This window comes from Dryobates pubescens, chromosome 5 (assembly GCF_014839835.1).
Source record: "Dryobates pubescens isolate bDryPub1 chromosome 5, bDryPub1.pri, whole genome shotgun sequence".
Lineage (NCBI taxonomy): Eukaryota > Metazoa > Chordata > Aves > Piciformes > Picidae > Dryobates > Dryobates pubescens.
Window position 1 is genome coordinate 7,113,346 of NC_071616.1, and position 25,336 is coordinate 7,138,681.

Genomic DNA, 25,336 nt, shown 5'->3' on the forward strand with positions numbered 1-25,336 from the left:
AAACATGGCAAAAATTATGTTCTGTGAAAAAACACTCCCCAGAGCAGCTGTGAGAGCAATGGAGTCTGTGCTTCACTTTTCTCTGCCTGGCTGCCTCATGGCCTGCCATGTGAGTGTGTCTAGGAGAGTATGGGAACAGGCCAGATGTGTGCACAGATGTGTAGTTTGGAGGGCATGCTCCTGAGGCCCCGTTTGTGGACTCACAATACAGAGGGAGGTGAAGGGGCTGCCCTTAATGTGCAGCACAGAGAGAATTACTGACTCCTTTCCTACCAATGCAACTCTAACTGTGTTAAAATATTTTTCAGACACTGTGCTGGATGCTTTCCCTAACAACCTGACACCGTTGCAGAAATACCTTTGCCTGATAGATGTTGGCTATTTCATCAACACCAGTGGTGCAGCACTTTTCAAACCAGAGAGGAACGTGGATGTCATCATCTCACTTGATTATGGTTTGGGGAACGTGTTCAAGGTGAGAAGATCATAGTATCATAGTATCCTAGTGTCAGTCAGGGTTGGAAGGGACCACAAGGATCATTTAGTTCCAACCCCCCTGCAGGGACACCCCACACTAGATCAGGCTGGCAAGAGCCTCGTCCAGCCTGGGCTTAAACACCTCCAGAGATGGCGCCCCAACCACCTCCCTGGACAACCCATTCCAGGGCTTCACCACTCTCATGGTGAAGAACTTCCTCCTCATGTCCAGCCTGAATCTCCCCACCTCCAGCTTCATTCCATTCCCCCTAGTCCTATCACTCCCTGATATCCTGAGAAGTCCCTCCCCAGCCTTCTTGTAGCCCCCTTCAGATACTGGAAGGCCACAATGAAGTCACCTTGGAGCCTTCTCTTCTCCAGACTGAACAGCCCCAACTCCTTCAGTCTGTCCTCATAGGAGAGGTGCTCCAGCCCTCTGCTCATCCTCGTGGCCCTTCTCTGGACACCTTCCAGCACCTCCAGATCCCTCTTGTAATAGAGGCTCCAGAACTGGAGGCAGTACTCCAGGTGGGGTCTCCCCAGAGCTGAGCAGAGGGGGAGAATCACCTCCCTTGACCTGCTGGCCACACTTCTCTTGCTGCAGACCAGGCTCTGATTGGCTTTCTGAGCTGCAAGTGCACACTGAGAGCTCATGTTGAGCTTCTTGTCCACCAGCACCCCCAAGTCTCTCTCCTCAGGGCTGCTTTCCAGCCAGTCACTGCCCAGCCTGGATCTGTGCCTGGGATTGCCTCAACCCACATGCAGGACCCTGCCCTTGGTCTTGTTGAAACTCATGAGGTTGGCTTGTGCCCACCTCTCCATCCTGTCAAGGTCCCTCTGGATGGCATCCCTTCCCTCCAGTGTGTCTGCTGCACCACACAGCTTGGTGTCATCAGCAAACTTGCTGAGGGTGAAGATTAACATGCTCTGTTATTGTGTTATTAAAACTTCCAAGTAAGTGTCGCTCTGAATTTTGATCATATGCTCAAGAGCAAACCAGTCACAATATCTTGGAGGAGGAAAGAAACTTCCTTCAAGATCAAGACTGTAGAAACTGTTAGGCTCTTTTCTCTGTAGTGGATTACAATATACACTTAGAAGCCCCAGGGAATTGCAGTTGCTGGGCACATGACATTGGTTTCTCCTGGTCTGTCCTCATGACAAATTCTAAGTGTTGTTTTTTCCCTCTGGCTGTAAAAAACCACCAACATTATAGGCAGGTAAGAAACCTCTTCTGATTTGTGATGAGTGGTGGCAAAAAGGAGCTGTAGCTAGTTTGGATTACACATTCATTGCTGGGCAGTTCTAGGGACCGGGTTAGAATGCTGTAGTATTTCTATGATACCTCAGTAAACCTGATTCTTGTCTTAGTGCTGGCTTTAAGGCATTGACATTCCATGTCCACAGCAATTAGAGATGACATACAAGTATTGCAAGATACAGAAAATCCCATTCCCCAAAGTGGAGCTAAGTGAAGAAGATGAGAAGAACCCAAAGGAATGTTACGTGTTTTCGGATGCAGAGGACCCCAGAGCACCCATAGTCATCCATTTCCCTCTGGTGAATGACAGCTTTCAGAAATACAAGGAGCCTGGTAAGAGCAGCCAACAAAACTATACTTTCTAATTGAGTTCAGGCCTTTTTCTTGGAGGGGGGGTGAGGGGGGAAAGGAGGGAGAGGGGGAAGGAGGAGGTTGGGGGGGGGCACAACACGGGTCCTATTTGTCCTTTGTAGCAATAATTTAGAGTGAGGACACAGCCTTTATGTGAATAGAGTTGAATAGAATAGAATAGAATAGAATAGAATAGAATAGAATAGAATAGAATAGAATAGAATAGAATAGAATAGAAAAGAATAGAATTAACCAGGTTGGAAAAGACCTTTGAGATCATCAAGTCCAACCTATCACCCAACACCATCTAATCAACTAAACCATGGCACCACATGCCTCATCCAGTCTCTTCCTAAACACCTCCAGTGATGGTGACTCCATCCCTGGGCAGCACATTCCCATGGACAATCACTGTTTCTGTGAAGAACTTCTTCCTAATATCCAGCCTAAACCTCCCCTGGCACAGTTTGAGACTGTGTCCTCTTGTTCTGGTGCTGGTTGTCTGGGAGAAGAGACCAACCCCCACCTGGCTACAACCTCAGGTAGTTGTAGAGAGCAATAAGGTCTCCCCTGAGCCTCTTCTTCTCCAGGCTAAACAACCCCAGCTCCCTCAGCCTCTCCTCACAGGGCTGTGCTCAAGGCCTCTCCCCAGCCTCATTGCCCTTCTCTGGACACGTTCAAATGTCTCAAACTGAGGGGCCCAGAACTGGAAATAGTACTCAAGGTGTAGCCTAACCAGTAGCCTCCAGGGCAGGCTGGCAAGCCACAGCAGCCTCACTGATGTTGATTGAGACACAGGAGAGGAAAAGGCTGTGCAGGGCACACTGGAGAAGGCAGCACTTGCAGTGGGAAGATGTTGGGGAAAAGACAGAGGCAGAATTCCTCCTCAGTTTGGGAAAGACCAAGAACTGGTTGCTTCTCCCATACTCTCATGCTTTTGTGCCACCCACTGTCTAGAGGGAGAGAATTAGCAAATCTCCCCAGCAATAATAAGAAGGATATTTGTGGCCCAAGAGTCAGAGCAGCAGAAACAGGCATGTGGCTGCTAACAGCTGGGTCAAGCAATTCTGGTGTGAATATATTCAGAAAAATAAATAGCAGGAGGTGGAGGAGATGCAGTGGTTGAGTGGCCTAAGGGTAAGAAGCATAAAAGATACTGGCTGCCCTACCTTGGCCTTGCTATTACATGGTACTGGTACAAGCATTGTGGGAGAAGCAGTTTACTTCCTTTAGTAAGAGACAGTGAGCAGAAAAAGCTGCCAGAGGAGCTCTCTTACTCTGTGGTATACACAAGGGAAAGCATTAGCTCAAAGAGCAGGGCCATGTCCTGTGCTTGCTAAAGAGCTTTGCACATGGGTTTGGCAGCCCTGTGCATGTAATTAACAGACTGCAAGACCTGGAGTTTTCCAGGTGACACAGCTCACATCCTTCCTCCCTTTCTCCAGGGAATTCAACAACAGACTTAACTTTGCTATAGGGATATATGCAGCTGGGTTGGTTCTGCATGGAGGCCTAGAGCAGTGGGGTCTGCTCTCAGGTGTTGTCTTTGAATGCAGCAGCAAAGGCCATGGAAGAACAAGAGAGCCTCAGTACAGACTAGGTTTTTCCAACAGCTTGTGGGATGCTCCATGAAAAACCAGACAGGCAGGATCATTTTGATGCCTCTGCTGTCTGACTTTCTTAACCTGAGACCTTCCTCTGAGCTGGAGCTCTTGGAACAAGAAATCCTGAAGTGTCTCATGCAGCACCCTTTGAGTTATCAGGCTAGGGGGAACTTCTAGTCTCCCTTGCTACTGCTTAACACAGCAGACAGAGCATTCACTCTCCTTCCAGCTTTACCCAATGTGGTATTGTGGTACTGAGACCACAGCAAAATGGATGCCTCTGAGGGAACATGTGGGGAAAGTTATGAACAGAAGTAAAACAGGTTAAGTAAAGCTCCTTTTCTGCTATGATGTTCAACAGTGCTCAGAACATTTGTGCAGTAAGAGGCACACCAATAAAATCACATCTAGAAACTCTAGGGTGGAACAGAGGAGATGCCCAGTGGAAAGTACTGGGCTTGTTAGATAGTGGCTGAAGGTGGTTCAATTGGCAATGCATGGTGAGAGGTGGTCGTTGAGCTGTGGCTAGCAAGGTGAGTCTCTCCAAATAAAAGCTGGATGAGATTACACAGAGCAAAGCAGCTGCTGCAGCTTCTCAGTGCTCCAGGCTCAAATCTGTGGGCTGTGATGCTCACCTGCCTGTCTCTGAGTGGCCAGTGATTCATCAATCAAACTGACAGCCGGCAACTGAAGTGGGTGGCTGGGGGAGGAGGGACCTTGGCAACCTGCTTGCATGGATTTCAAGTTTAACAGTGAAGCTTTTCATTTCTAGATGTCTGAGAGACACCTTGTGGAATGTGGGTACTTATTTTTATTGCTTTTAACTGTTTAAATTCTAGAAAAGATAATTATCTTGTGCCTGTTTAGAATGCAGCTACAGACTCTGCTTTTGTGTGCTTGAAGCAGATGCAGCTCTACCTGGATAGCACAGACTATTCAGCTCTCTGAATATTGGGAGGCTCAATAGAGGAAAACTTGGACATTTTTAGTGCAGACACTTCTAGTGCGCAGCACTCTGAGATCACAGAATGGAAAGGACTGGAGGAGATCTCTGAAGATCATCTAGTCCAAGATCATCAAGCCAAGAAACTCCTAGGATAGAATAAAACCTGCTATGTCTCAAGCCAAATTCACATGTCATTTTCATCAGGTTCTGGTAGATAAGGAATATATCAGCAGTCTGTTTGTAGTCATCTCACAACACACTTGTGGTTTGGGCATGTTTGCCTCAGACTGCAAGGAGCTAAGTGAAAAAACCCAGATGGTAAACTTAACTCTAGACACTTTGTAGAATCACAAGCAGAAGGGTGCTGAAATCCCTGGCAGAGGGTCTCTGGTGGCCTTTTAAAGCAAAAGGATTGATCTAACAGGGAGGATGGATGCTGGCATCTCCAAGAGATTGGGTTAACCTGAGGCTAAGTTGAAGGATTGGAAAGATCAGAGGGTGATGTGAAGCGCTCTGTTCCCTCTGCCCCTCAGCACTCTGTAACACACAGTCCTGTGTGGTGTCACAAGACCTCTATCTATGTACTCGATTGTCCACTTGCTCTAGTTGGCAGATGTGCTCTTGTCACTGCTAATCAAGGCCTGATCATGAATTTTGAAAGGTATTTCAGGTGTCTGGCTTGCCTGAGAATCAGATTTCTAGGGTTTGGGAAAGGATGTGGATGCAGGGCTACTCTGCCACGGAGTGATTGTTTGCATAGGATGAGGAGGAAGGTAACAATTCCTGCCAGTCCTGCTTAGAGTTTTCCAGATATGATGAGGAGGGGAAAGGAGGATTGGCTGGGGAAGTGGACCAGGAATGGCTCTTTCAAGCTGTGGGTGGGTGCAGTCTTTCCTGGAGGCTGTTTTTAGCAGCACTTTCTGCTGTGTAGTCCAGTCTCCTCCAGCACCCTGTGTTTTGTGTCCCAGGTTCAGCTCCCTGTGATGGATGGCTTTTGTGTTTCTCTGCAGGGGTAAGGCGCTCTCACTCAGAGATGGAGGAAGGCCAAGTAAATCTGGAGAACAACTGCTCACCCTACTACCTCATCAGGCTAATCTACTCCTCTGAAAACTTTGACAAACTTGTGAATCTGAGCAAATACAACATCCTCAATAACAGAGAGCTGCTCCTCCAGGCAATCCGCAGCGCCGTAGAACGGAAGAGAAGCAGCAGGACTGGGAATTTCCCCAGCTACGCTGGAGCTGGATACCTCTAGGCTGGGAACAGTGCCTCTGGCTCTGTTTCCCACTGGAGGCTGCAGCACATCACAGTCACATTACATCACAGTCACACTACTACATACCACAGTGTTGATTATTTGCAGGAAACTGAGGAAACCTCTACATTTCTCATCTTGCCATGTTCCAAGTGTCTAGCTTTCAAAAGGGCTTATTTAATCTCCTTCCTCCAAGTTATCAGACCATGAGAGCCTCACATGGTTGTCTTTCTTGTTAAGAAATTAGGGTCCTGGTTAGCAGAGGCCATCCAGGACCTCCCTGGTAGATATCCTATAGAATATGGTGGTGGTGATAGCTATAGTTCTTTGTATGTGCCTGTCCCCTCAATCCTGAGCCCACTCTCAGTGTCTTGTCAATGCTCTGTTGCAAACCCAGTCCTGGCCATTTGCATTCAGTAATGTCCAGATTTTCAGACAGGCTGAGCTAGTAAAACTTGCACTGAATTGATGGGCTCAGCTTTGAAGTCAGGCCAAGGAGTCATATATATCTGTGAACAATGGCCAAACTGCAACAGGGGCAATTGCATTGTCCTCTAGCTGATTTTGAAATCATTCCCTTTTTTCCCCCACTTCCCTGCAAGAGTTTGGCACAGAAATGCTGCTCCAGACTGCCATGAGGGGGGCAGTTACATTTCAAGGAGAGAGGATGTTAGCTGCAGTGAGCAAGTATGGTTCCCTTGAGCCTCGGCTGGTGGAAAAATTGTGCATAAGGCATGAGTGATGGTAGTGATTTATACAGCAAGCTTTTGATACCAGAGACTAGAGAGGAATGATTGCCGTAGACTCAAGTACATTTAATTCAATGGTCTTGACCAAGACATAAGCTGGTGCTCCTTACAGATGTAAACTGAATGTAGGCTAACCCATCTCACTGACAGAGCGCACAGCCGTTGCGTCTTTGATGATGAGTTTTTCCCTTTGCAGCCTTCTATCCCTAACATCACAGGCAAGGTATTTTTAACAGGTGCTACACTAAACCAGAGCACAAATACAATTAAAACAAAAAAGAAAAAGGAAATTCTTCTATTACACCTCCCTGCTGGAGGAAAATATTTGGCTTTCATTTGGAGGGCAATGAGAGACTTCGCCTTGAACTAGGAGCTTGGAATATCTTTGCAGCCCTCCACTATGTTAAAAATGGTAGGGAAGGATGCTGAACAATACAAAACAGAGCTCCACAGAAGTCCAAGTTTCCTGACTTCCAGGCACCAGGATTTGGACCTGCTTCTGCCTTATTTAATCCAAGCACAGCGTATTCATCGTGACCTCCAAGGAAAATCTTACACATTTCTCCTGTGTTGGAAATTTACTTGACATTTAGAATTATTTTCACTTGAAGTCCAAAACTAGACAGAGAAAGAAGAAGAGAGGTCTGCCTTTTCAGGCTATGCAGACAGTATTCAAGCTCAGGGGGAGAGGATTTACAAAAGGCCTCGCTGCCTGAACCCTGCATCTTACTAAATGCTGTTATGTTGCAAGCAAAGGCAATGAACAAGCCTCAGCAATATTCCTTGTCCAATACTTCTTTGCTGAGCTAAGGAATACCATGTGGAACCTTGGGAGTCTGAACAGCTGGAATGCAACTGTATGACCGAGTTCAGAACATGGGAAGATAAGAACTAGTCGTCAGATACTGGCTGCAAGAAAAAGAGCCATTTTGAGTTGAAAGGTGAGATGGCAGCAGAGGGCTAGCTCAAAAGAGAGAGTCCCACCAGCAGTATCTGTTCCCTTTGTGTAGGAGAGCAGCTGCACGTCCTGGCAGAGCGTTGCCATGGTGCAGGTGTGTACATGTACACATCGCTGGGTGTGCACTCTCTGTGCTCCTCTGGCTGGCCCTGTAGAGAAACCTCTTCCTAAACTTGCTTGAATCGAACAAAAACTGATTCCAGTGTGACTGTGAAGAGGGTGTATGTGCTGTCATGTCCCAGGGTCTGTGGCACCTGTGTTCTGTGGCCTGGTGCACCCTGATTCACCTGGGCTCCAATCAGTGTTTGAATGCCTGCTCACCTCGGCTAGCTGGTGGGAAGAGAAAGGGTTGACAAGGAGTGGTGTCATCATCCTGCCTGTCTCCATGCCCTCACCATGTTGATATGTGTGTGTGGCATCAAAATTTTGCTCATGTCTTCCAGCATTACACCATTATACAGGAGGTGCAGCAAAGGGCTGAGCTGGAGGAGAGGTCTGAGGGGGGCTGAACAGCTTAATGGGAGTCCCAACAATAGCAGCCAATGGTGGCTTTCCTGCTGCAGTGGTTAAAGGGTGCAGTTCAGTCAAGGACTCTGATGTTCTCCACAGCAGACTGGGATTTCTTTTGGCACTAAACCAATACCATCTAACTGAGCTGGAGGACTTGGCTGTCAGGAACAGAGATTCAGGGCAGCCCCTGCTGAGGAGATTTGTCAGGAACGAGCCCAGCAGTGCTGCTGTGCCATTGCCTTTTGTTGTTCTGTATCATCCATACTGAGGTTTTACCTCTTCTGCCTGATTGCCATGCTATGCTGCTGCAAAAAGCTATCCTTGTTTTGTCCATGGGCTGCTGTGAGTCATCTGTAACCCTCCTGAGCCTTGGCAGTACATGTCCAGCAGAGAGGCATTTCAGTCAGGATGAGAAAACCCATGTGTTTGTAAATGCTCCAGAGAGAGATGGTTGAGGTGTGTTTGGTGCATTCAGAGTGCTGCTAATGCAACAGAGATGCCCTCTAAAATGGAAATGAGCCAAAAATCTCCTCACAGGGCTTTCAGGTAACCCACAGAGAATAACTTTTCTGAGGGACCATTAAACTCTGTTACAGAGGGAGAGAGGTAGCCGTGGGTAGGGAAGAAGGTGGCAAGGTGGTGTGACTCTCCCTTTGCTGGGAGAGCCATCACCCAGGGTTGTGCAGACACAGTATGGCTGGGGACTGCCCAGAGGCACATATGAACATGTGCCCCTTGATTTCCTTGGATGCCCCTGTAGCTTTAAATGGTAATAGCTGGTTTTTTAATCTATTTTTGCATTTCAGAGCCTGAAGTTACATGAGGGCTGGATCATTGCCCCTCAGGGTGTTTGGGTTTATTTTGGGGTTTGATTTTGTTTGTTTGTTTTTGTAGCATAACATTGAAGGAGTGTGTTGCTGGCCTGATGGTGGGGCAGAAGGACAGGCAGGACATTTCTGAGGGCAAAGGGTGCTGGTGGACTCTGCAGGGTGGAGGGACCCACACCTGACGTGGTCTTGTCCATGCAACTTGTTGGGACATGGTGGCTCTTACATGCTGTCCCCAAGGCACAGCTGCAAACTTGCACAGCCTGAACCCCCCCAACCCTATAGAGCTGCAGTGATGTATGGCTGATCTGTGCTTGGGGCTGCTCCTTGGACTTTGTTTCCTTTAGTGTGTAGACCAAGTCCAAAGGAATGGACCATCGAAATCGTGTGTGCTTGTTGCCCAAAGGCCGTGTGTTTGTTTCTTGTCCCCAGTCTTGCCTGGCCCGGTGCCACACGTTGCCAAACGGCTGTTTGAGCAGCGTGCATCAAATGCAAAACAGGCACTGCAAGGAGAACACTGTCTCTCTGCAGCTTGCCATCAAAAGGTGTGTGTGTAATAAGGCTCAGGGCCTTGCTGGTCTGGCCTGGTGTTTGCTTAAGCACTGAAGATGGATGCATGCCTGCAGGAACCTCATCCACAATGCACCCCAGATCACTGCTCTCAGAGGAACGTTTTGCTGGAACCCCCCTGCAGGGACAGAGCTTGCTATCTGCTGCCAAACACGAGGAAAGCATAAAGTTTGTTCCTTTAACTGTTAACTCTCTTCCTAGAAACTGCTTGCTTGTGCCTTTTAGCCATTTAATAATATATTTATTAAAAATTAATGATTGCAAAGGAGCACCAGACCCATGACAGTCTTTATGCACTTCAACACAAGGCTGCGTTTCTCCCTGTGGTATTAGCTAGATGCCTTCTGCTAGATGCCTGCTGAGCACTCTGTAGCATATTTACTGGGTGGAAAAAGGAAAAAAAAATATGACAAATATGGTTTACAAAGGCATTGAGAGCCTGGAAAAAAGTGGAACAAAATCTACCTCCTATATTAAAGTCCTCTTTAGTGGAATGGCACAAGGTAGGGTAGCTGCACTGAGCCATAGCCAGAGGCTTGATTTTGCCTCTTGGTGATTTGATTTAAATGTGTACAAAAGCCTGCCTCTCATTGAACTTCACTGTTACTGGTCAAATGGAGAGTTTAAACCACCAAAGTTTACTTCTGTAAAAGCAGTTGAAAATGATTATCAATAAAGGAAAATGCATCAGTTTCCCATTACTTTAATTTTCTGTATTGTTTTGTGACAGGCAGCAGTTCTGGCAGAGGTACAGCAGATGAGAGAGCTGGACTAGACAAAAACCATAACGATTAGATCACCTTGTTGGATGTGAGTGGCTGATCTGGATCAGTCTGAACACAAATTTAAACTCTAGGTGTTGTGTTTTCCCATAAAGTATTTACATAAACTTGGTGCTATGCACTCTCCTTCACTGCCACTGGAGTCACAGAAGCACAGAATCAACCAGGTTGGAAAAGACCTCAGAGATCATCAAGTCCAACCTATTGCCTAATACCTAACACCTCATGACAATTAAACCATGGCTCCAAGTGCCACGTCCAGTCCTCTCTTGAACATCTCCAGGGACGGTGACTCCACCACCTCCCTGGGCAGCACATTCCAGTGGCTAACAACTCTCTCTGTGAAGAACTTTCTCCTCGCCTCAAGCCTAAACTTCCCCTAGTTCAGCTTGAGACTGTGTCCTCTTGTTCTGGTGCTGCTTTCCTGGGAGAAGAGACCAACCCCAACCTGCCTTTCAGGAGGCTGTAGAGAGCAATAATGTCTGCCCTGAGCCTTCTCTTCTCCAGGCTAAACAATCCCAGCTCCCTCAGCCTCTCCTCACAGGGCTGTGCTCAAGGCCTCTCCCCAGCCTCATTGCCCTTCTCTGGACACGTTCAAGAGTCTTGATGTCCTTCTTAAACTGAGGGGCCCAGAACTGGACACAGGACTCAAGTTGTGGCCTAACCAGTGCTGAGTACAGGGGCACAATGACCTCCCTGCTCCTGCTGGCCACATAATTTCTGATGCAGGCCAGGTTGCCATTGGCCTTCTTGGCCACCTGGGCACACTGCTGGCTCATGTTCAGCCAGCTGTCAATCAGTACTCTCAGGTCCCTTTCTGTCTCGCTGCTCTCCAGCCACTCCGACCCCAGCCTGTAGCACTGCCTGGGGTTGTTGTGGCCAAAGTGCAGCACCCAGCACTTGGACTTGTTGAATGTTGGACTCTGTCCATCTGTCCAGCCTGTCGAGGTCCCTCTGGGGAGCCTTTCTACCCTCTAGCAGATCAACACCTGCTCCCAACTTTGTGTCATCTGCAAATTTACTGATGATGGACTCAATCCCCTCGTCCAGATCATCAATAAAGATGTTGAACAGGATGGGGTCCAGAACTGATCCCTGGGGGACACCACTAGTGCCTGGATGCCATCTGGATGTGGCACCACTCACCACCACTCTCTGGGCACAGTCCTTCATCCAGTTCCTACCCCAGCACAGAGTGCTGCTGTTCAAGCCAGGGGCTGACAGCTTGGTCAAGAGTTTCCTGTGGGGGACAGTGTCAACGGCCTTGCTGAGGTCCAGGTAGACTACATCCACAGCCTGCCCCACATCCACCAGGCGGTCACCTGATCATAGAAGGAGATAATTTTGATCAGGCAGGACCTGCCCTTCCTAAATCCACATTGGCTATAATTTAATCCCATAGCGTTTTCATACATTCATAGAATGGTTTAAGTTGGAAGAGACCTTGAAGATCATCCTGGCATTGGCAGGGACACCCTGCACTAGAACAGACTGCTCAAGGCCTCATCCAACCTGGCCTTGAACAGCTCCAGGGAGGCGACATGCACAGCCTCCCTGAAGGACCTGTTCCAGTGTCTCACCACCCTTATGGTAAAGAGTTTCTTTCTAATATCCAGTCAAAATCTACCCTCTAGCATTTTTAATGTGTGGATCACCTTTGAAAGGTCAACTGCCTATCCTGCAAGAATCTGGCAAACCACAGAAAGTGCTTTTTATTAGGAAATAACTGCTCTCTTTTTTCCCCCCCCCAGGAGTGATGCTCAGGTGGCTGCCAAGAGACTTTTTGTTTTTTTCATGGATCACAGTGAGGTTGCTGCTGACATTCAGCTGCTGTGACTCTGCAGAATGCCATTCAGAGCACTGCAGGCAAATCCGTTGTGCTGAAGCTGCCCTGACTCCGCAGGGCCACTGATTCAATGGATCCTTTACATCAGCACCTCAAGGCAAAAATAGAGCATGAAAACATCATAAGACAAGCATTAAGTGCAATTATCTTTCATCATTGGAGGCTGGAGATAGGGTTGCAGTTATTCTTAGACTGATCTCATCTAAGACCGCAGCAATGCAGTTTGGTCTGACCAACAATCTCTGCAGGTGAGGCTCAGACCCAACAGCTTCTAATGTCAATAACAACCTCAAACCATTTAAAGACTGAAGTCTTCCATGGGCCTGCAGTGTGGGCCACCTGGACTGCTACAGTTCAGCTTCTGGGAATCACAGAACAGTGAGGGTTGGAAGTGATTTCTGAAGATCATCTAAGTTCAATCCCCACCCTGCTAAATCACCTCGAGTAAATCACACAAGAACATGTCCAGGCTGCTTTCAAATGCTTCCAGAAATAGAGACTTCACATTCTCTGTGGGCAAACTGTTCCAGTGCTCTGCTACCCTCAAAGTGAAGAAGTTTTCCTTTATGTTTACAAATGTTGACAACTCTTTTCTGGCAATTGCTGCCATTATGATTAGATTATCATTCCTCTCCTGGAATAGCATTTTGACTTGTCATCTAGTTTCAAATGCAGCAAAGTGGTGCGAAGGGAAGGAGACCTTTGTACCCAGAAAAATCCCTGCAGTCCATGTGAGGCTCTAGAACTTCTTTAACCAGGGTTGGTGATTTTTACCCTCTCAATCCTCAGCCTTAACCACTGAAAGGAACTAGTAAAACAGCATTGCTGTTGGGATGGTGAGTTTGGAACATGACTGTGTCCTAACACAGGTGCATGTGTGGGTGTGCACACATCTGTCCATCAAGGAGGTTCTGTCTAGCTCCCTCCAGGAAAAGATTCAGGTCAAGATAGCTGTCCACTTAATCCATCAGGTTCATAGCAATTATTTTCTGAAGTTCCAATTTGTTATCTCTACTTGGACTGCTAGAAGCTGCAATGAGGCAGCCTGGAGGCTATCAACCTAGCCAAGAAGAAAAATGGACTTAACAGTAAAAGTCTACAAAGTCTGAGCGGTCTTCATTACATAGATTCAGGTTTCTGACTTGACATATGAAGAGGCATCCAAGAGCCCTGTCAGGAGACTGTCTCCTGTGTGGGACAGAGGCACGAGTCAGCTGGCCAGACCTTTTGTCCTGGGACCTTTGCTCCTTGTCCAGAACCCAGGCTTGCAAGAATTGCTGTGAGTTCACTTAGCTATAATTTGCTCTTTAACCATGTAGATATCAATGACAGAAATTCAGTGGGGCCACTACAGAGACAAATGGATGAGTAAAACCTGATCATGGACCATATAGAAGAGGCTGAATTATTCCATACTTCTTTTCTTCTTTTTCTTCTCAGTACTCATGGATAAACTCATGGTCAGGGAAGGAGTTGGGAGATCACACACTGGGGAAGCAACATATCAGGTCTACTTAGAGGTCAGAGTGAAGTGCTGCACTAGCAGGATGTGTGACACTGAAACTGCTGCTTTATTACCTATGAAGTATTATGGTGGCTGGAGGAGATCTCTCATGAAAGACTACAGTCTAAGGTGAAGGCAGGAAGGGCTCTAATAAACTATACATGAGTCCAATCAGCCTCACTGGTGAGATCATACAGCAAATCCTCCTGGACTTCATTCCAAGCACATGAAGGACAAAGTGGCAATCAGGAACGTTCAGAAATGGATCTACTAAAGGGGCATCAAACTTGGGCCACATGGTTGCTCTTCACTGTGAGGCAACTGTTAGGGTATGTGATCACCTGGAGAAAAGTAGATGTAATACACTTCAGCTTTATTAAGGCTTGCACCTTGTCTGTAAGAGCATTCTCTTTGGATGCTGTCTTGTGGATAAACAGACTGTTAGAGGGCTCAGAAACTGGCTGAGCTGCCCTGTACAATGGCAGCAATTAAGGCTTGACTTCTAGGCATTGGCTGGTGACAAATGGGGTGAATACTGTGACTAGTGTTGTTCTGTGACTTCATTAAGAGCTAGAGCACATCCTCAGCACATTTGGGGACAACACTAAAAAAAAAAAATCAGAGAGTGGCTGGCGTGACAAAGAACAAATCTTCAGTCCAGAAGGACACTGAGGAAATTGGAGGGTTGAATCAAAAGATATCTCATGAGGCTGAATAAGGCAAAGGGCCAAGCTCAGCATCAGGTGCAGGATATGCCCCTTGGTCAGCTGAGACTGAGCAGCAGCTGCCTGAGTAGCAGCTCTGCTGAAAACATCTGGCAGTTACAGGGGAAGCCACAGTCAGTATGAGAAGGCAGAGCAAATAAAGCAAAGCACATAATGGGCTATGTCAGGAGTGTAACCCCACTTAGCTGGGAGTGATGAAGACATGCATGTAATATGGAGAACAGTTTGGGGATGTTCAGGGCAAGGGGGAACCAGAGAGACAAAAAGTGGTGTGATGGATGGTCAGGGGGTTGAGGGCACACAGCCTATGATGAGAGGAGGCCGGGAATGTTGTATGTGCCTAGTCTGGCAAAAGAGAAGGCAGTGTGACAGCGCCTTCAACTGCTGAAGTGCAAGTACAAAGCTGATGGGCCATGCTCTTCTTGGTAATGGTATAGGATGTATCAGGAGACAACAGGCACAAGTCCTGGCTTGGAAGGTTCATGCAGAAGTGTAGGAAAATATTTACTTAGACTAGAGCAGCGCTAGGCAGGTGACCCAGAGGGACTGTGGGATTGCCATCACTGGAGGGTTTGAAAGGTTCATCTAAAGAAACCCATGTCCAATATAGTGTTGATGATTACCTGGCTTTGGGTAAGACACTGAATTACAGACTCCAGAAGTCCCATCCCACCAACAGTTCTGTGTTTAGCCCGAAGGGTGGTGACTTTTCAAAGTAAGCCTTGTAGCACTTGCTAGAAAGAAGAGCAACCTGCTGATGTAGCCACCTGTTGCCACTGCTGCTGTGGCATCATGCTAGGACTTCACTGTATGCACTCTGGGGATTCAAATATGGTAACTGTGTGTGCCTGAGACTGTTCAGCTGGAGGGGTTTAGGAGCATGAGAAAGGCCAATCATGCAAAAGCTGAGACCACACAGATAACATCCTATAGCACAGGGCTCTTCTTTCCTTCCCCATGTTTCCCCCCCAAACTGTTATATAATTTCTACTCAGTCCAGCCTCCCAAGAGGCTCTTGCTTACCTACCTAGTTTTTGGCCTGAGTGGAGCAGCCTGGGGGAGTAGGCTTCCTCCTTACTCCCCTGTGCTTCCTCTCCTTTTACACCAAAGACTGACTGCCCATGTGTTATTTTGGTTTCAGATTCCCTTAACAATGAGTTACCATGCAGGACTTTCCTCCTGGTAACCTCATCCAGAAAGAATTGGCAAATAGTTAAGGAACTGTTGGTTATTGTGCTGTAAAAACGAATGACAACAAAACAGTGCAGGAAGTGTATTACAAACATTCCCCTTGAGACTTCTGCTTCTGTGGAGTACGGAACACCCATTCCTCTTACGTCTTACCAGCTGCTCTCTGCTGAGCTACTGGCAGCTGGCTGCTGTTCACTCACAGTTTGCATCTTGTGTTCTGCTCAGTGCTCCCCATTTCTGTCTCACAGACACTTCAACTTGAGCCATCTGGCTTGAAGGCCCCTTTCCTTTTCCATTAGGGAACTTGGAGTGGGTATCATATAGATGATAGGACGAATGACAGAGGTATCATCTATACAAAAGCATAGCAGCTGCACTCTTGTTTATTTGCATTTAATGGCTTTACTAGATTTAATGCATAATTAAGTTCCAAGGGTAGTGATTAACTTAAACCACATCAGTACATTTCCAGAAGGCTGGGTTAAGATATATTGGTAAAAGGTCTGGCATTCATTGAAGCAAATGCCATTTTTCTCTTCCTGCTTCTGGCACAGATGGAAGCAGTTTTGATTTTCTATCACTTTGGTTGAGGCTAAGGGTGGTGGTGGAGGCTTGTGTCACTGCAGTCCCATCATCCTTAAAATCTCTGGAAGACTCTGCAGACTCTCTCTCTGTTTTGATTTTGAATGAAGGTGTTCTCCTGTGAACAACATGCATCACCAGAAGATCAGGTATGGGCTGGAGGAGCTTTAGTCACTTAGTATACGTGAGAACTTGTTGGGCATCTAGCTCAACAGCAAAAATCTAGCAGGCAGAGGGACCAGGATTTCACACCATAGCCTGTAAGACATTCACAGGCTCCAAATGCAACAGAGGCTGCCCTACACTACAGGAGAAATTTCTCAGTTTGCCTGTGTCTGCGCTTTCCATGCACTCTCAAAACAGCCTTTGAGGAAAGCATTCAAACCATGCAACAGTAGACAACTGCTTTGGCTCCTTAAATTAGGAGGGTGGGTTCCTTTCAGACCCTGCTGGGGAGAATGTTCAGAGGAAAATCCAAAGCACCTATGTAGGCTCCTGCTCTGATTCCCTCATCTTTTGGGACAAGCCTCTCTCCTTTGAGCACCCAAGTAACTCAGGCTTCAGATCAGATACTTTATTTCCAAAACTTTGGTGCCTACAAGAGGAGGTACAAGAATTCCTCTGGGTGCCCCAGTTTTAAGTCCTTGACCACAGGCAAGATATGGCTGACTAGAGTGAGACCCATTCCTAAAACCTGGCTATGGCACATCATAAAATGGCACAAATTAATTGAGACAGGGTCATACTCAAGAACAACATATTTTACTGGAAGAGAATCAGAGAATCTAGTTTGGAAAAGACAGTTAAGATCATTAAGTCCTCCCATTAATCTGGCACTGCTGAGTCACTACTAAACCCTGTCCCTCAGCACCATAACTACACATCTTTAAATACCTCAGGGATGGTAACTCCACCGTTCCCCTGGGTAGCCTGTTGCAGTGCTTGAGAACTCTCTTGGGGGAGAAATTTTCCCCTATACCCAGTCTAAACCTCTTGTGGAACAACTTGGTGCTGTTTCCTCTTATCCTATTGTTAATTGAGAGAACAGACTGGCACTCACCTCGATATGACCTCCTTTTGGGTAGTTGTAGAGAGTGATAAAGTCTCCCCTCAGCCTCTTTTTCTCCAAGATAAGCATCCTCACTTCCCTCAGCCACTCCTCAGAAGACTTGTGCTCTAGACACTCCACCAGCTTCATTGCCCCTTCTCTGGACCCACTCCTGCACCTCAATATCCTTCTTGTAGTGTGGGGCCCAAAACTGACCCCAGTATTCAAGCTGTGGCCTCATCAGTGCAAAGCACAGGGAGACAAATACTTCCCCATTCCTGAGGGGGCACACTATTTCTGTGACACTGGTGAGGAGGGGAACTGACTTTAGGGCAATCTCCCTTTGTAGGTGACTGTTACCTGAGCACAAATAGCACTGACATCTCTTTATTCTTGTGGCATAGAGCCCCTACCTCAGGAGTGAGCTTCTGGTTGATAACCTTTCAGTAGAGTCTCTATCTGGGAAGCTCCACAGTCTTGTCTGGGAAGTCTCTGTGTTTGGAGTTAAAGTCTGCACCACCACTGTGGAATATGATCTGTTGCTGTGTCCTGCAGAGTCAAAGAACACAAACAAAACCCTTCTGAAGTAGCATTACAGATGTTTTCCCACTCTGGGTCCATGAAAATTTTCTTTCAACATCATTGTTGTAACTGTGCTCCGGCTTCCTGTCCAGTAAGCCACCACCTAGTGAGGTGTACAGACAGATCTACATTCAGAGGAAAAAGCTGTTAATCAAGATTCAAAGCAAATCCTTACTAAGGGCATGAATACAGTCTTTGGGAAAGGTGCTTCCCTGGCAACATCCTGATGCTGGCAGCGGTGCAACTGCTTTGCAAGTCATCCTGGGCATGCTCCTGCCAGTTTGTTATGTCATGAGATGGCAGGTGACTTGCACACTGCTGTCTAGCACAGGCAAAAAGGGCAGCTCAAACTGCCACAGCCTAAGGAGATCTTCTCAGTCTCTGTCACCACTGCTTGCTGGAAACACGGTTCATTCCTGAAGTGAGAACATACCTATGTTATTCTGTAATGATTGCAGCCAGTCCTCCATCAGTGTCTGAGAAGGTGCAGAGAAGAAATATTCTGCCCCATCAATCAACCTGTAAACAAGGATAGGAGGATCACAGAATCATAAAGGTTGGAGAAGACCTCTAAGGTCATCAACTCCAACCTTTCACCCAACATCCCAAAATGCCACTACTCATTTTTTGAACACATCTAGGGATAGTGACCTCACCAGCTCCCTGGGCAACCTGTTCCAATGCCCCACCACTCTTTGGGTAAAGAAATGCTTCCTAAGAAGGTGGATTACAGTTAGTCCTTATACCTTCTGTCCTTGTGAGTGGGGCAAGCACTATAAGAAGACATTGCAGCTACATCTTCTAACAACATACAGGCTTAGGTGACTGTAGGCAAATTCAGCTGTGCAGGCTCCCCATCAATGCTTTCCTCCATCAGACTTACCTCAACATGAAGGTGTTCTCTTTCCTGATGTAATTTGCCAGCCTCTCACATTTGGCACCGGGAAGGCTGATGGACAGGAGTGTGGATGAGTTCTGAAGGAGGATGAAATGAAACAAAAATATCTTCCATGTCTTTTCTGCTTGGATTCAATTCCATTCCAACCTGCAGGCTGACTACACACCCACATTACCCTTTTCTGGTTCTAACTTTATAACTGGAATTGTGAATAGGAAGACCCACAGAGGAACAAGGGGCTACTGCCTTGTATCTTGAAGGCAATTCTTGAATAAGATACTTCTTTTAAGGAAGCTTTTCATTCTGTCTTATAGTTGGTCTCAGCTGAACAACTGCTGATTTATAACTCAGCTGACACATGGAAGAGAATTGATTACCCCAGCCCCAAACCAAAGCAAGTGTAACTCTGTTTTCTTTTAAATAAATAGGTAAAACACAGAGATTAGTAGAAAGATTAAAAAACAACAACTAAATTACCTTAGATGCTTCTTGTTCATCATTGTAGAAATCAAGCTTTAATCCATCAAGTTTTACATAGAAGGGTTTCCAAGACCTTGAGCCTGGCTACATGAATAGAAATGGGAATTAAATCCAATTATTAGCTACAGGTTTTATTGGAGTAGTGAAATCTTTCATGTGCAATTTCCACAAGAAGCTTGGAGCTCACAAGAAGCTCTCTTAGTCATGATTATCTCCTAGGAAAACCAGTGGGTGATTCATGAAGGGTCTCTCTGTGAGTCAAGACTGAAGAAACAATCTGATGCAAGCAAGCTCAACACCATGTTGGGCTCAGCAACATCTTTAAGAGCAGGTGAGCAATCAAAGTTATGACTATTTTTGGCCACTAAACCCTCCACATTTTTCCCAGATGGAATGCTGGTCCTTGCCTACTGGTAACAGTTTAATTTTATGAAGTGAGTGGCTTCAATCCAATGTGGCTGCTGAATTCTTCATAATTTCTGCTACTGAACAGTGCAAAGGTAGCTACCCAACTATGTATCACTAAAGGTTAGTGCCATGAGACCCTTCTGGATGAAGGACCCATTGCTTTAGTTTGTTATGACAGAGAATGGAATGGAATAGAATGGAATGGAATGGAATTAACCAGGTTGGAAAAGACCTTCAAGATCATTGAGTGCAACCTATCATCCAACACCATCTAATCAACTAAATCACGGCAGCAATCACCCCATCCAGTCTCTTCCTAAACACCGTCAATGATGGTGACTCCACCACCTCCCTGGGCAGCACATTCCAATAGCCAATCTCTCTTTCTATGCAAAACTTCTTCCTAACATCCAGCCTAAACCTCCCGTGGTGCAGCTTGAGACTGTGTCCTCTTGTTGTGCTGGTTGCCCGGGAGAAGAGACCAACCCCCACTTGGCTACAACCTCCCTTCAGGCTCAGCAATAAGTTCTCCTCTGAGCCCTGAGCCTCCTATTCTCCAGGCTAAGCAGCCCCAGTTCCCTCAGACTCTGCTCATAGGACTTGTGCTCCAAAACCCTCCCCAGCTTTGTTGCCCTTCTCTGGACACGTTCCAGCAACTCAACATCTTTCCTAAACTGGGGGGCCCGGAACTGGACACAGGATTCAAGGTGTGGCCTAACCAGTGCTGAGTACAGGGGCACAATGACCTCTCTGCTCCTGCTGGCCACACTATTTCTGATGCAGACCAGGAAGCTATTGGCCTTCTTGGCCACCTGGGCACACTGCTGGCTCATGTGCATCCAGCTGTCAACCAGTACCCCCAGGTCCCTTTCTGCTTGGCTGCTCTCCAGCCACTCTGACCCCAGCCTGTAGCACTGCCTGGGGTTGTTGTGGCCAAAGTGCAGAACCTGGCACTTAGATGTGTTAAATCTCACGCCATTGGACTCTGCCCATCTGTCCAGCCTGTTGAGGTCCCTCTGCAAAGCCTCTCTACCCTCTAACAGATCAACACCTGCCCCCAGCTTGGTGTTGTCTGCAAATTTACTGATGATGGACTCAATGCCCTCATCCAGATCATTGACAAAGATATTAAAGAGCATGGGGCCCAGCACTGATCCCTGGGAGACACCACTGGTGACTGGCTGCCAGCTGGATGTGGCACCATTCACCACCACTCTCTGGGCACAGCCCTCTAGCCAGTTCCTGACCCAGTGCAGAGTGTCACTGTCCAAGCCATGGGCAGAGAGCTTGGCCAGTAGTTTGCTGTGGGGAACAGTGTCAAAGGCCTTGCTGAGGTCCAGGTAGACTACATCCACAGCCTGCCCCACATCCACCAGGTGGTCACCTGATCATAGAAGTGGATCAGGTTGGTCAGGCAGGACCTGCCCTTCCTAAATCCACGCTGGCTGGGCCTGATCCCTTGGCCACCCTGTAAGTGCTGTGTGATTGCACTCAAGATGACCTGTTGCATCAGAACCCAAGCTGACAATTTGGACATTCAGAGAAGAGGAATGAAAAAGTCCTGAGGAAGATAAGTCATGGTATTTCGTGTTTGGTAGTATGGAAGTTCAGTCTCACAGCAGACTAAACTGAGTATATCCAGAGGAGATGAAAATCTGAATTTGTCTTTCAGAAGACAGAGTCTATACCAGATGGATTTTTTTTTTTAATGAAGTCTTTCAAGTTGAAAATTTCAGAGGAAATACTCTCTAGAACAAACAATCCAAGACAACTTGATTATATGCAATCTCTCAGCAAACACTCAGATGTCTAAACACTGGTGGTGAATAATGCAAAATGTCTTGCCCTGGGTACGATCTAATAATCAAAACAATCACAACTGACCTGAAGTGATCTTTTTTTCCCCTGGATGTTACAAGTTACAGCTGAGTTTCATTCAGCCCTGGCTTAAACAAACCACTTCTTCAAAGACAAACAGCAACCTGAAATCTCTTCTAACATGGTGAGAAATCACAAGCATTGGGAGCATGGGAGTGAGGGCTTCCTCAGCCAACAAACTGTCACGTGCTGGTACAGTGTCCTGAAGTATTTACTTTTATCTTAAATATTTATTTTATTTAATTTTAAACTCAGTTGATATATTGAAGCCTGTACTTATAATTATCTTGTTCCTATAGCTTAGGCTTTGGTTCATAAATCCATTAAACATAGACAGACCCTGTTCTGTATGATTTCCATGACAGGCAAAACCTCCCTTGTCTCTTTCTCTTAAGGACTTGGTCAGGTACTGCCCAATTTAATGGAGATTTCTTCAAGCATGTTATTTGTAACTGAATTAAACCCATGGTCCTGAGCTCTTCTTCAGCAAGAGTTTGTTCCTGAAGAAGTTAGACCAAACCTCAACTATAACTCAAGGAAAGGTGTATTAACCCAGAGTGATGCCATTTGTTCCTACCTGTTTTCTTCCTGGAAGGAGCTGGTCTCTTTTTTCTAGGAATCCCTCCATGTGTTGGAGACTTGCAGAAACCTGATTCACAAAAGAACATTGTTCTTTAATTTTTTAAATGGCCATTAATCATATGTTACAATTTCTGAAGGTCTTTGCAGGTAAATTCCACATAGAGAAATTAGAATAGAATCGAATTGAATCGAATCAAATAGAATAGAATAGAATAAACCAGGTTGGAAGAGACCTTCAAGATCATCGTGTCCAACCTATCATCCAACACCACCCAACCAACTAAACCATGCAACCAAGCACCCTATCAAGTCTCCTCCTGAACACCTCCAGTGATGGTGACTCCATCACCTCCTCGGGTAGCCCATTCCAATGGGCAATCACTCTCTGTGTGTAAAACTTCCTCCTAACCTCCACTGCTCCCGACCGTCACATCACAGCTGAAAAAACCTTTCTAGGTTGCAGTCTCCTCTTAAATGAGAATTCATGTCCTTCTAGAACAATTTGCTCATGGAATTTGCTCTGTCACAGTGGATTAATTAATTTATATGTATCATTTTTATGCTTGGGTACATGGCAAATGCATTCCTCTCAAAGTGCAAGAGGGGAAGGGAACAATTTTGACCTGCCCTTAAGTTAACAGTGCATTTCCTGCCAGGGTGGGCCAACAGGAGTTGCTGGTTCTAGTCTTGCACCAGGTCAGCTCTTTGGCAAGGGTGCCATTAAGTGCTGCCTCTCTCTGACTTCTAAACTCAGTGGACACTAAGCATCACCAGCTCATGTGGAGGGGATGGGTAAATCTGCAACCTTGCCTCTTCATGAGACATCATCTCCTGGCTCTGCTAAGTGTTCAGTAGCATGAATAAGCTCTAGTTTGAGAAAGAAAACCAGAAATCAACAGAGTTGTCAAGACCTGGGCTATAAAGGTGAGGAAATTAAAAACGCTTGTAAGCTGTACCTAGCTGCTTAAGTCTGCCTTCTAGGAAAGTTTATCCACTGCAAAAGCCTATAAAAAGCCTCTTGCTGTTTGGATCCACTGAGATGCCCACTTTGTGGGCTTTTTGACTTTCACAGAGAACTTCCTGTATTTCCTTACTTTAACAGGCACAGCACAGCAGGTCTGGGGGAGAGAGCCAGGAATCGCTGGGACTTACCAAAGCTGTGTTTTCTAATCTCTCATAAGAGGAGTTAGACAGTGCTAAGTTTGGTGATTTGTCCAGCGACCTTTGGCTTGGCTCAGGTGGAGTTGTCGTTACTTTTGCCTGCAGGCTGGAGAAAGAGGAGCCTGCAGCACTTTTTTCCTGAGGTGACAAAAGGCCTGTGGATTCTGACAAACTGCTGTTGTGTTGCTGGCTTACGGGACTCGGTGATGAAGGAGAGCTTAGGGAACTGTGACTCTTCAAAGATGTAGGTGGCGGACCCATCATCTTTGGTGTAGGTGGAGTGATAATATCAGTGGGCCTTCCCTCAGCTTTCATTTCTCTTTTGTTGCTGCTTGGTGCTTCTGGAACTTCCTCAGCAAGGAATTGCTGGAATGCCGACTGAGACTTTTCAACGGGGGAGAAAATAGTTTCGAGCGGGGTCCTCCAGGTCGCACTGAGTGAGGGCACAGCTGGCAGTGGTGTTGTGCCATTTGTCTCTGCCACTTTTGGTGGTGCACTCCTTTTGTCAGATGGTTTTCTTTTCAAAGAGGGAACCCGTACAACCTTGCTTCTATCCTTCGGTTCAGTCTCTTCGGTGTCCACTTGTTTGAGAAGATTCATCTCCCTCTGAAGAGCACAAGCATTACATGTTTTAGAATTACCTCCATTACATTTATATGTACTTACCTATGATTTCCCCCCCCCCCCCCATTTTAAGCAGGAGTAGTTCACAGGATCACAGGATGTTAGGGATTGGAAGGGACCTCCAAAGGTCATCGAGTCCAACCCCCATGCCAGAGTAGGACCATAGAACCTAGCACAGGTCACACAGGAACACATCCAGATGGGTCTTGAAAGTGTCTAGAGAAGGACACTCCACAACCTCTCTGGGCAGTCTGTTCCAGGGCTCTGTGACCCTCCCAGTGAAGAAGTTCCTCCTCATGTTGAGGTGAAACCTCCTGTGCTGTAGTTTATACCCATTACCCCTTGTCCTATCACAGGGTGCAACGGAGAAGAGCCTGTCCTCTCCCTCTTGGCACCCAGCTCTCAGGTATTTATAAACATTTATTAAATCCCCTCTCAGTCTTCTCATCTCCAGATTGAAAAGCCCCAGGGCCCTCAGCTTCTCCTCACAGGGCACTGAATTTAAGTCCTGTACCTCCATTGGCATTCTTGACTTACAACTGAACTTGGCTGCTACGTTCTGAGCATTATTTTGTCACCTATGAATGCTGATGGTAGTTAACCACAAATAAGTTGAATTTGCCCTTGCAAAGTTCTCCAGAGGCTGAATATTTAATAAGCTCTAGAAAACCTCAGTTCCTCTTCTGTGGCATTGCTTCTTTAAGTTTGCTGTAGGAACATTGATTATCCAGTAGTGTTCACACAGAGAATTATAGAGTGGAGGATCTTTGTCACCTCCTTTATCCAATTTGCAAATCACTGAACAGAAGTTGCCTTCATCTCCCTTTGTTTTCAGTCCTTTGTTATCCTCCAGCACTGTCAGCTCCCTGCTGAAACTGTGAATGAATCGAAATCCCTCCCACCCCTGTAGCAAAGTATCACCCTGTTTCTCACACAGCAATGTGCACCACACACCCTTTTTGCTGTTCCTGGCAGAAGAAAGCTTCCACTTCTAGCCTAGAGCTTTGGCAAGGTAATCGGACTCTTTGGATTCTTATCCAGGTCTCCTTCTCAGCTGCTCTATCTGCACTACCTCAGCTTTGTTTACTCATTTACTCCATCTCAGCACAGGATTCCAGGTTGGACTCGATGATCCCTGGGGTCTCTTCCAACCTTAGTTATACTGTGATTTTCACTCTTATGTGGAGTGACTGAGCCCAAAACATTCAAGCACCCACATCATCCTGTCTCACATCAACCTTCTACTTCTCACCTTGGTTTTCCTGCTGAGCTGTGCAAATTTCTCCTCCTGAGCTGCAAGCATCTTCTCAAAATCATGATGCTTCTTCAGTAGCTCCTCTACTTCAGACACAGAATCCTGGACAGAAAAATGACCAGATACAGTAGTCCTAAATCAAATTAAGCAGACGAGGTTGTGCCTATGGCCATTCTATTTAGACAAATGATGACTTTGAAATGGTTGTAATTAAATGTCTAAGCCATCAGTAGCATGTGAAAAAAACCAATTTACACTTTAAAAAAGACTTAACAATCTTCC

The 25,336-nt window shown here is 46.5% G+C and overlaps 2 protein-coding genes across 2 annotated transcripts in view; one reads left to right on the plus strand and one right to left on the minus strand.

Moving 5' to 3' along the window:
- Positions 1-6,759, plus strand: part of LOC104298874 (cytosolic phospholipase A2 beta) — a 39,114-nt gene extending 32,355 nt beyond the window's left edge. Inside the window, exons 19-21 of the mRNA XM_009898984.2 lie at positions 309-475; positions 1,885-2,071; positions 5,650-6,759. Of these exons, the coding sequence (XP_009897286.2) occupies positions 309-475; positions 1,885-2,071; positions 5,650-5,894 (599 nt within the window). The 3' untranslated portion in view covers positions 5,895-6,759. The remainder of the gene's footprint in view (positions 1-308; positions 476-1,884; positions 2,072-5,649) is intronic.
- Positions 6,760-15,935: 9,176 nt separating this feature from the next.
- The window catches only part of SPTBN5 (spectrin beta, non-erythrocytic 5), a 131,440-nt gene continuing 122,039 nt past the window's right edge, over positions 15,936-25,336 (minus strand). The window contains exons 60-67 of the mRNA XM_054161511.1: positions 25,052-25,156; positions 23,167-23,781; positions 22,010-22,081; positions 19,144-19,230; positions 18,652-18,743; positions 18,202-18,287; positions 17,600-17,735; positions 15,936-16,256 (exon numbers count right to left, since the gene is read on the minus strand). Of these exons, the coding sequence (XP_054017486.1) occupies positions 16,067-16,256; positions 17,600-17,735; positions 18,202-18,287; positions 18,652-18,743; positions 19,144-19,230; positions 22,010-22,081; positions 23,167-23,781; positions 25,052-25,156 (1,383 nt within the window). The 3' untranslated portion in view covers positions 15,936-16,066. The remainder of the gene's footprint in view (positions 16,257-17,599; positions 17,736-18,201; positions 18,288-18,651; positions 18,744-19,143; positions 19,231-22,009; positions 22,082-23,166; positions 23,782-25,051; positions 25,157-25,336) is intronic.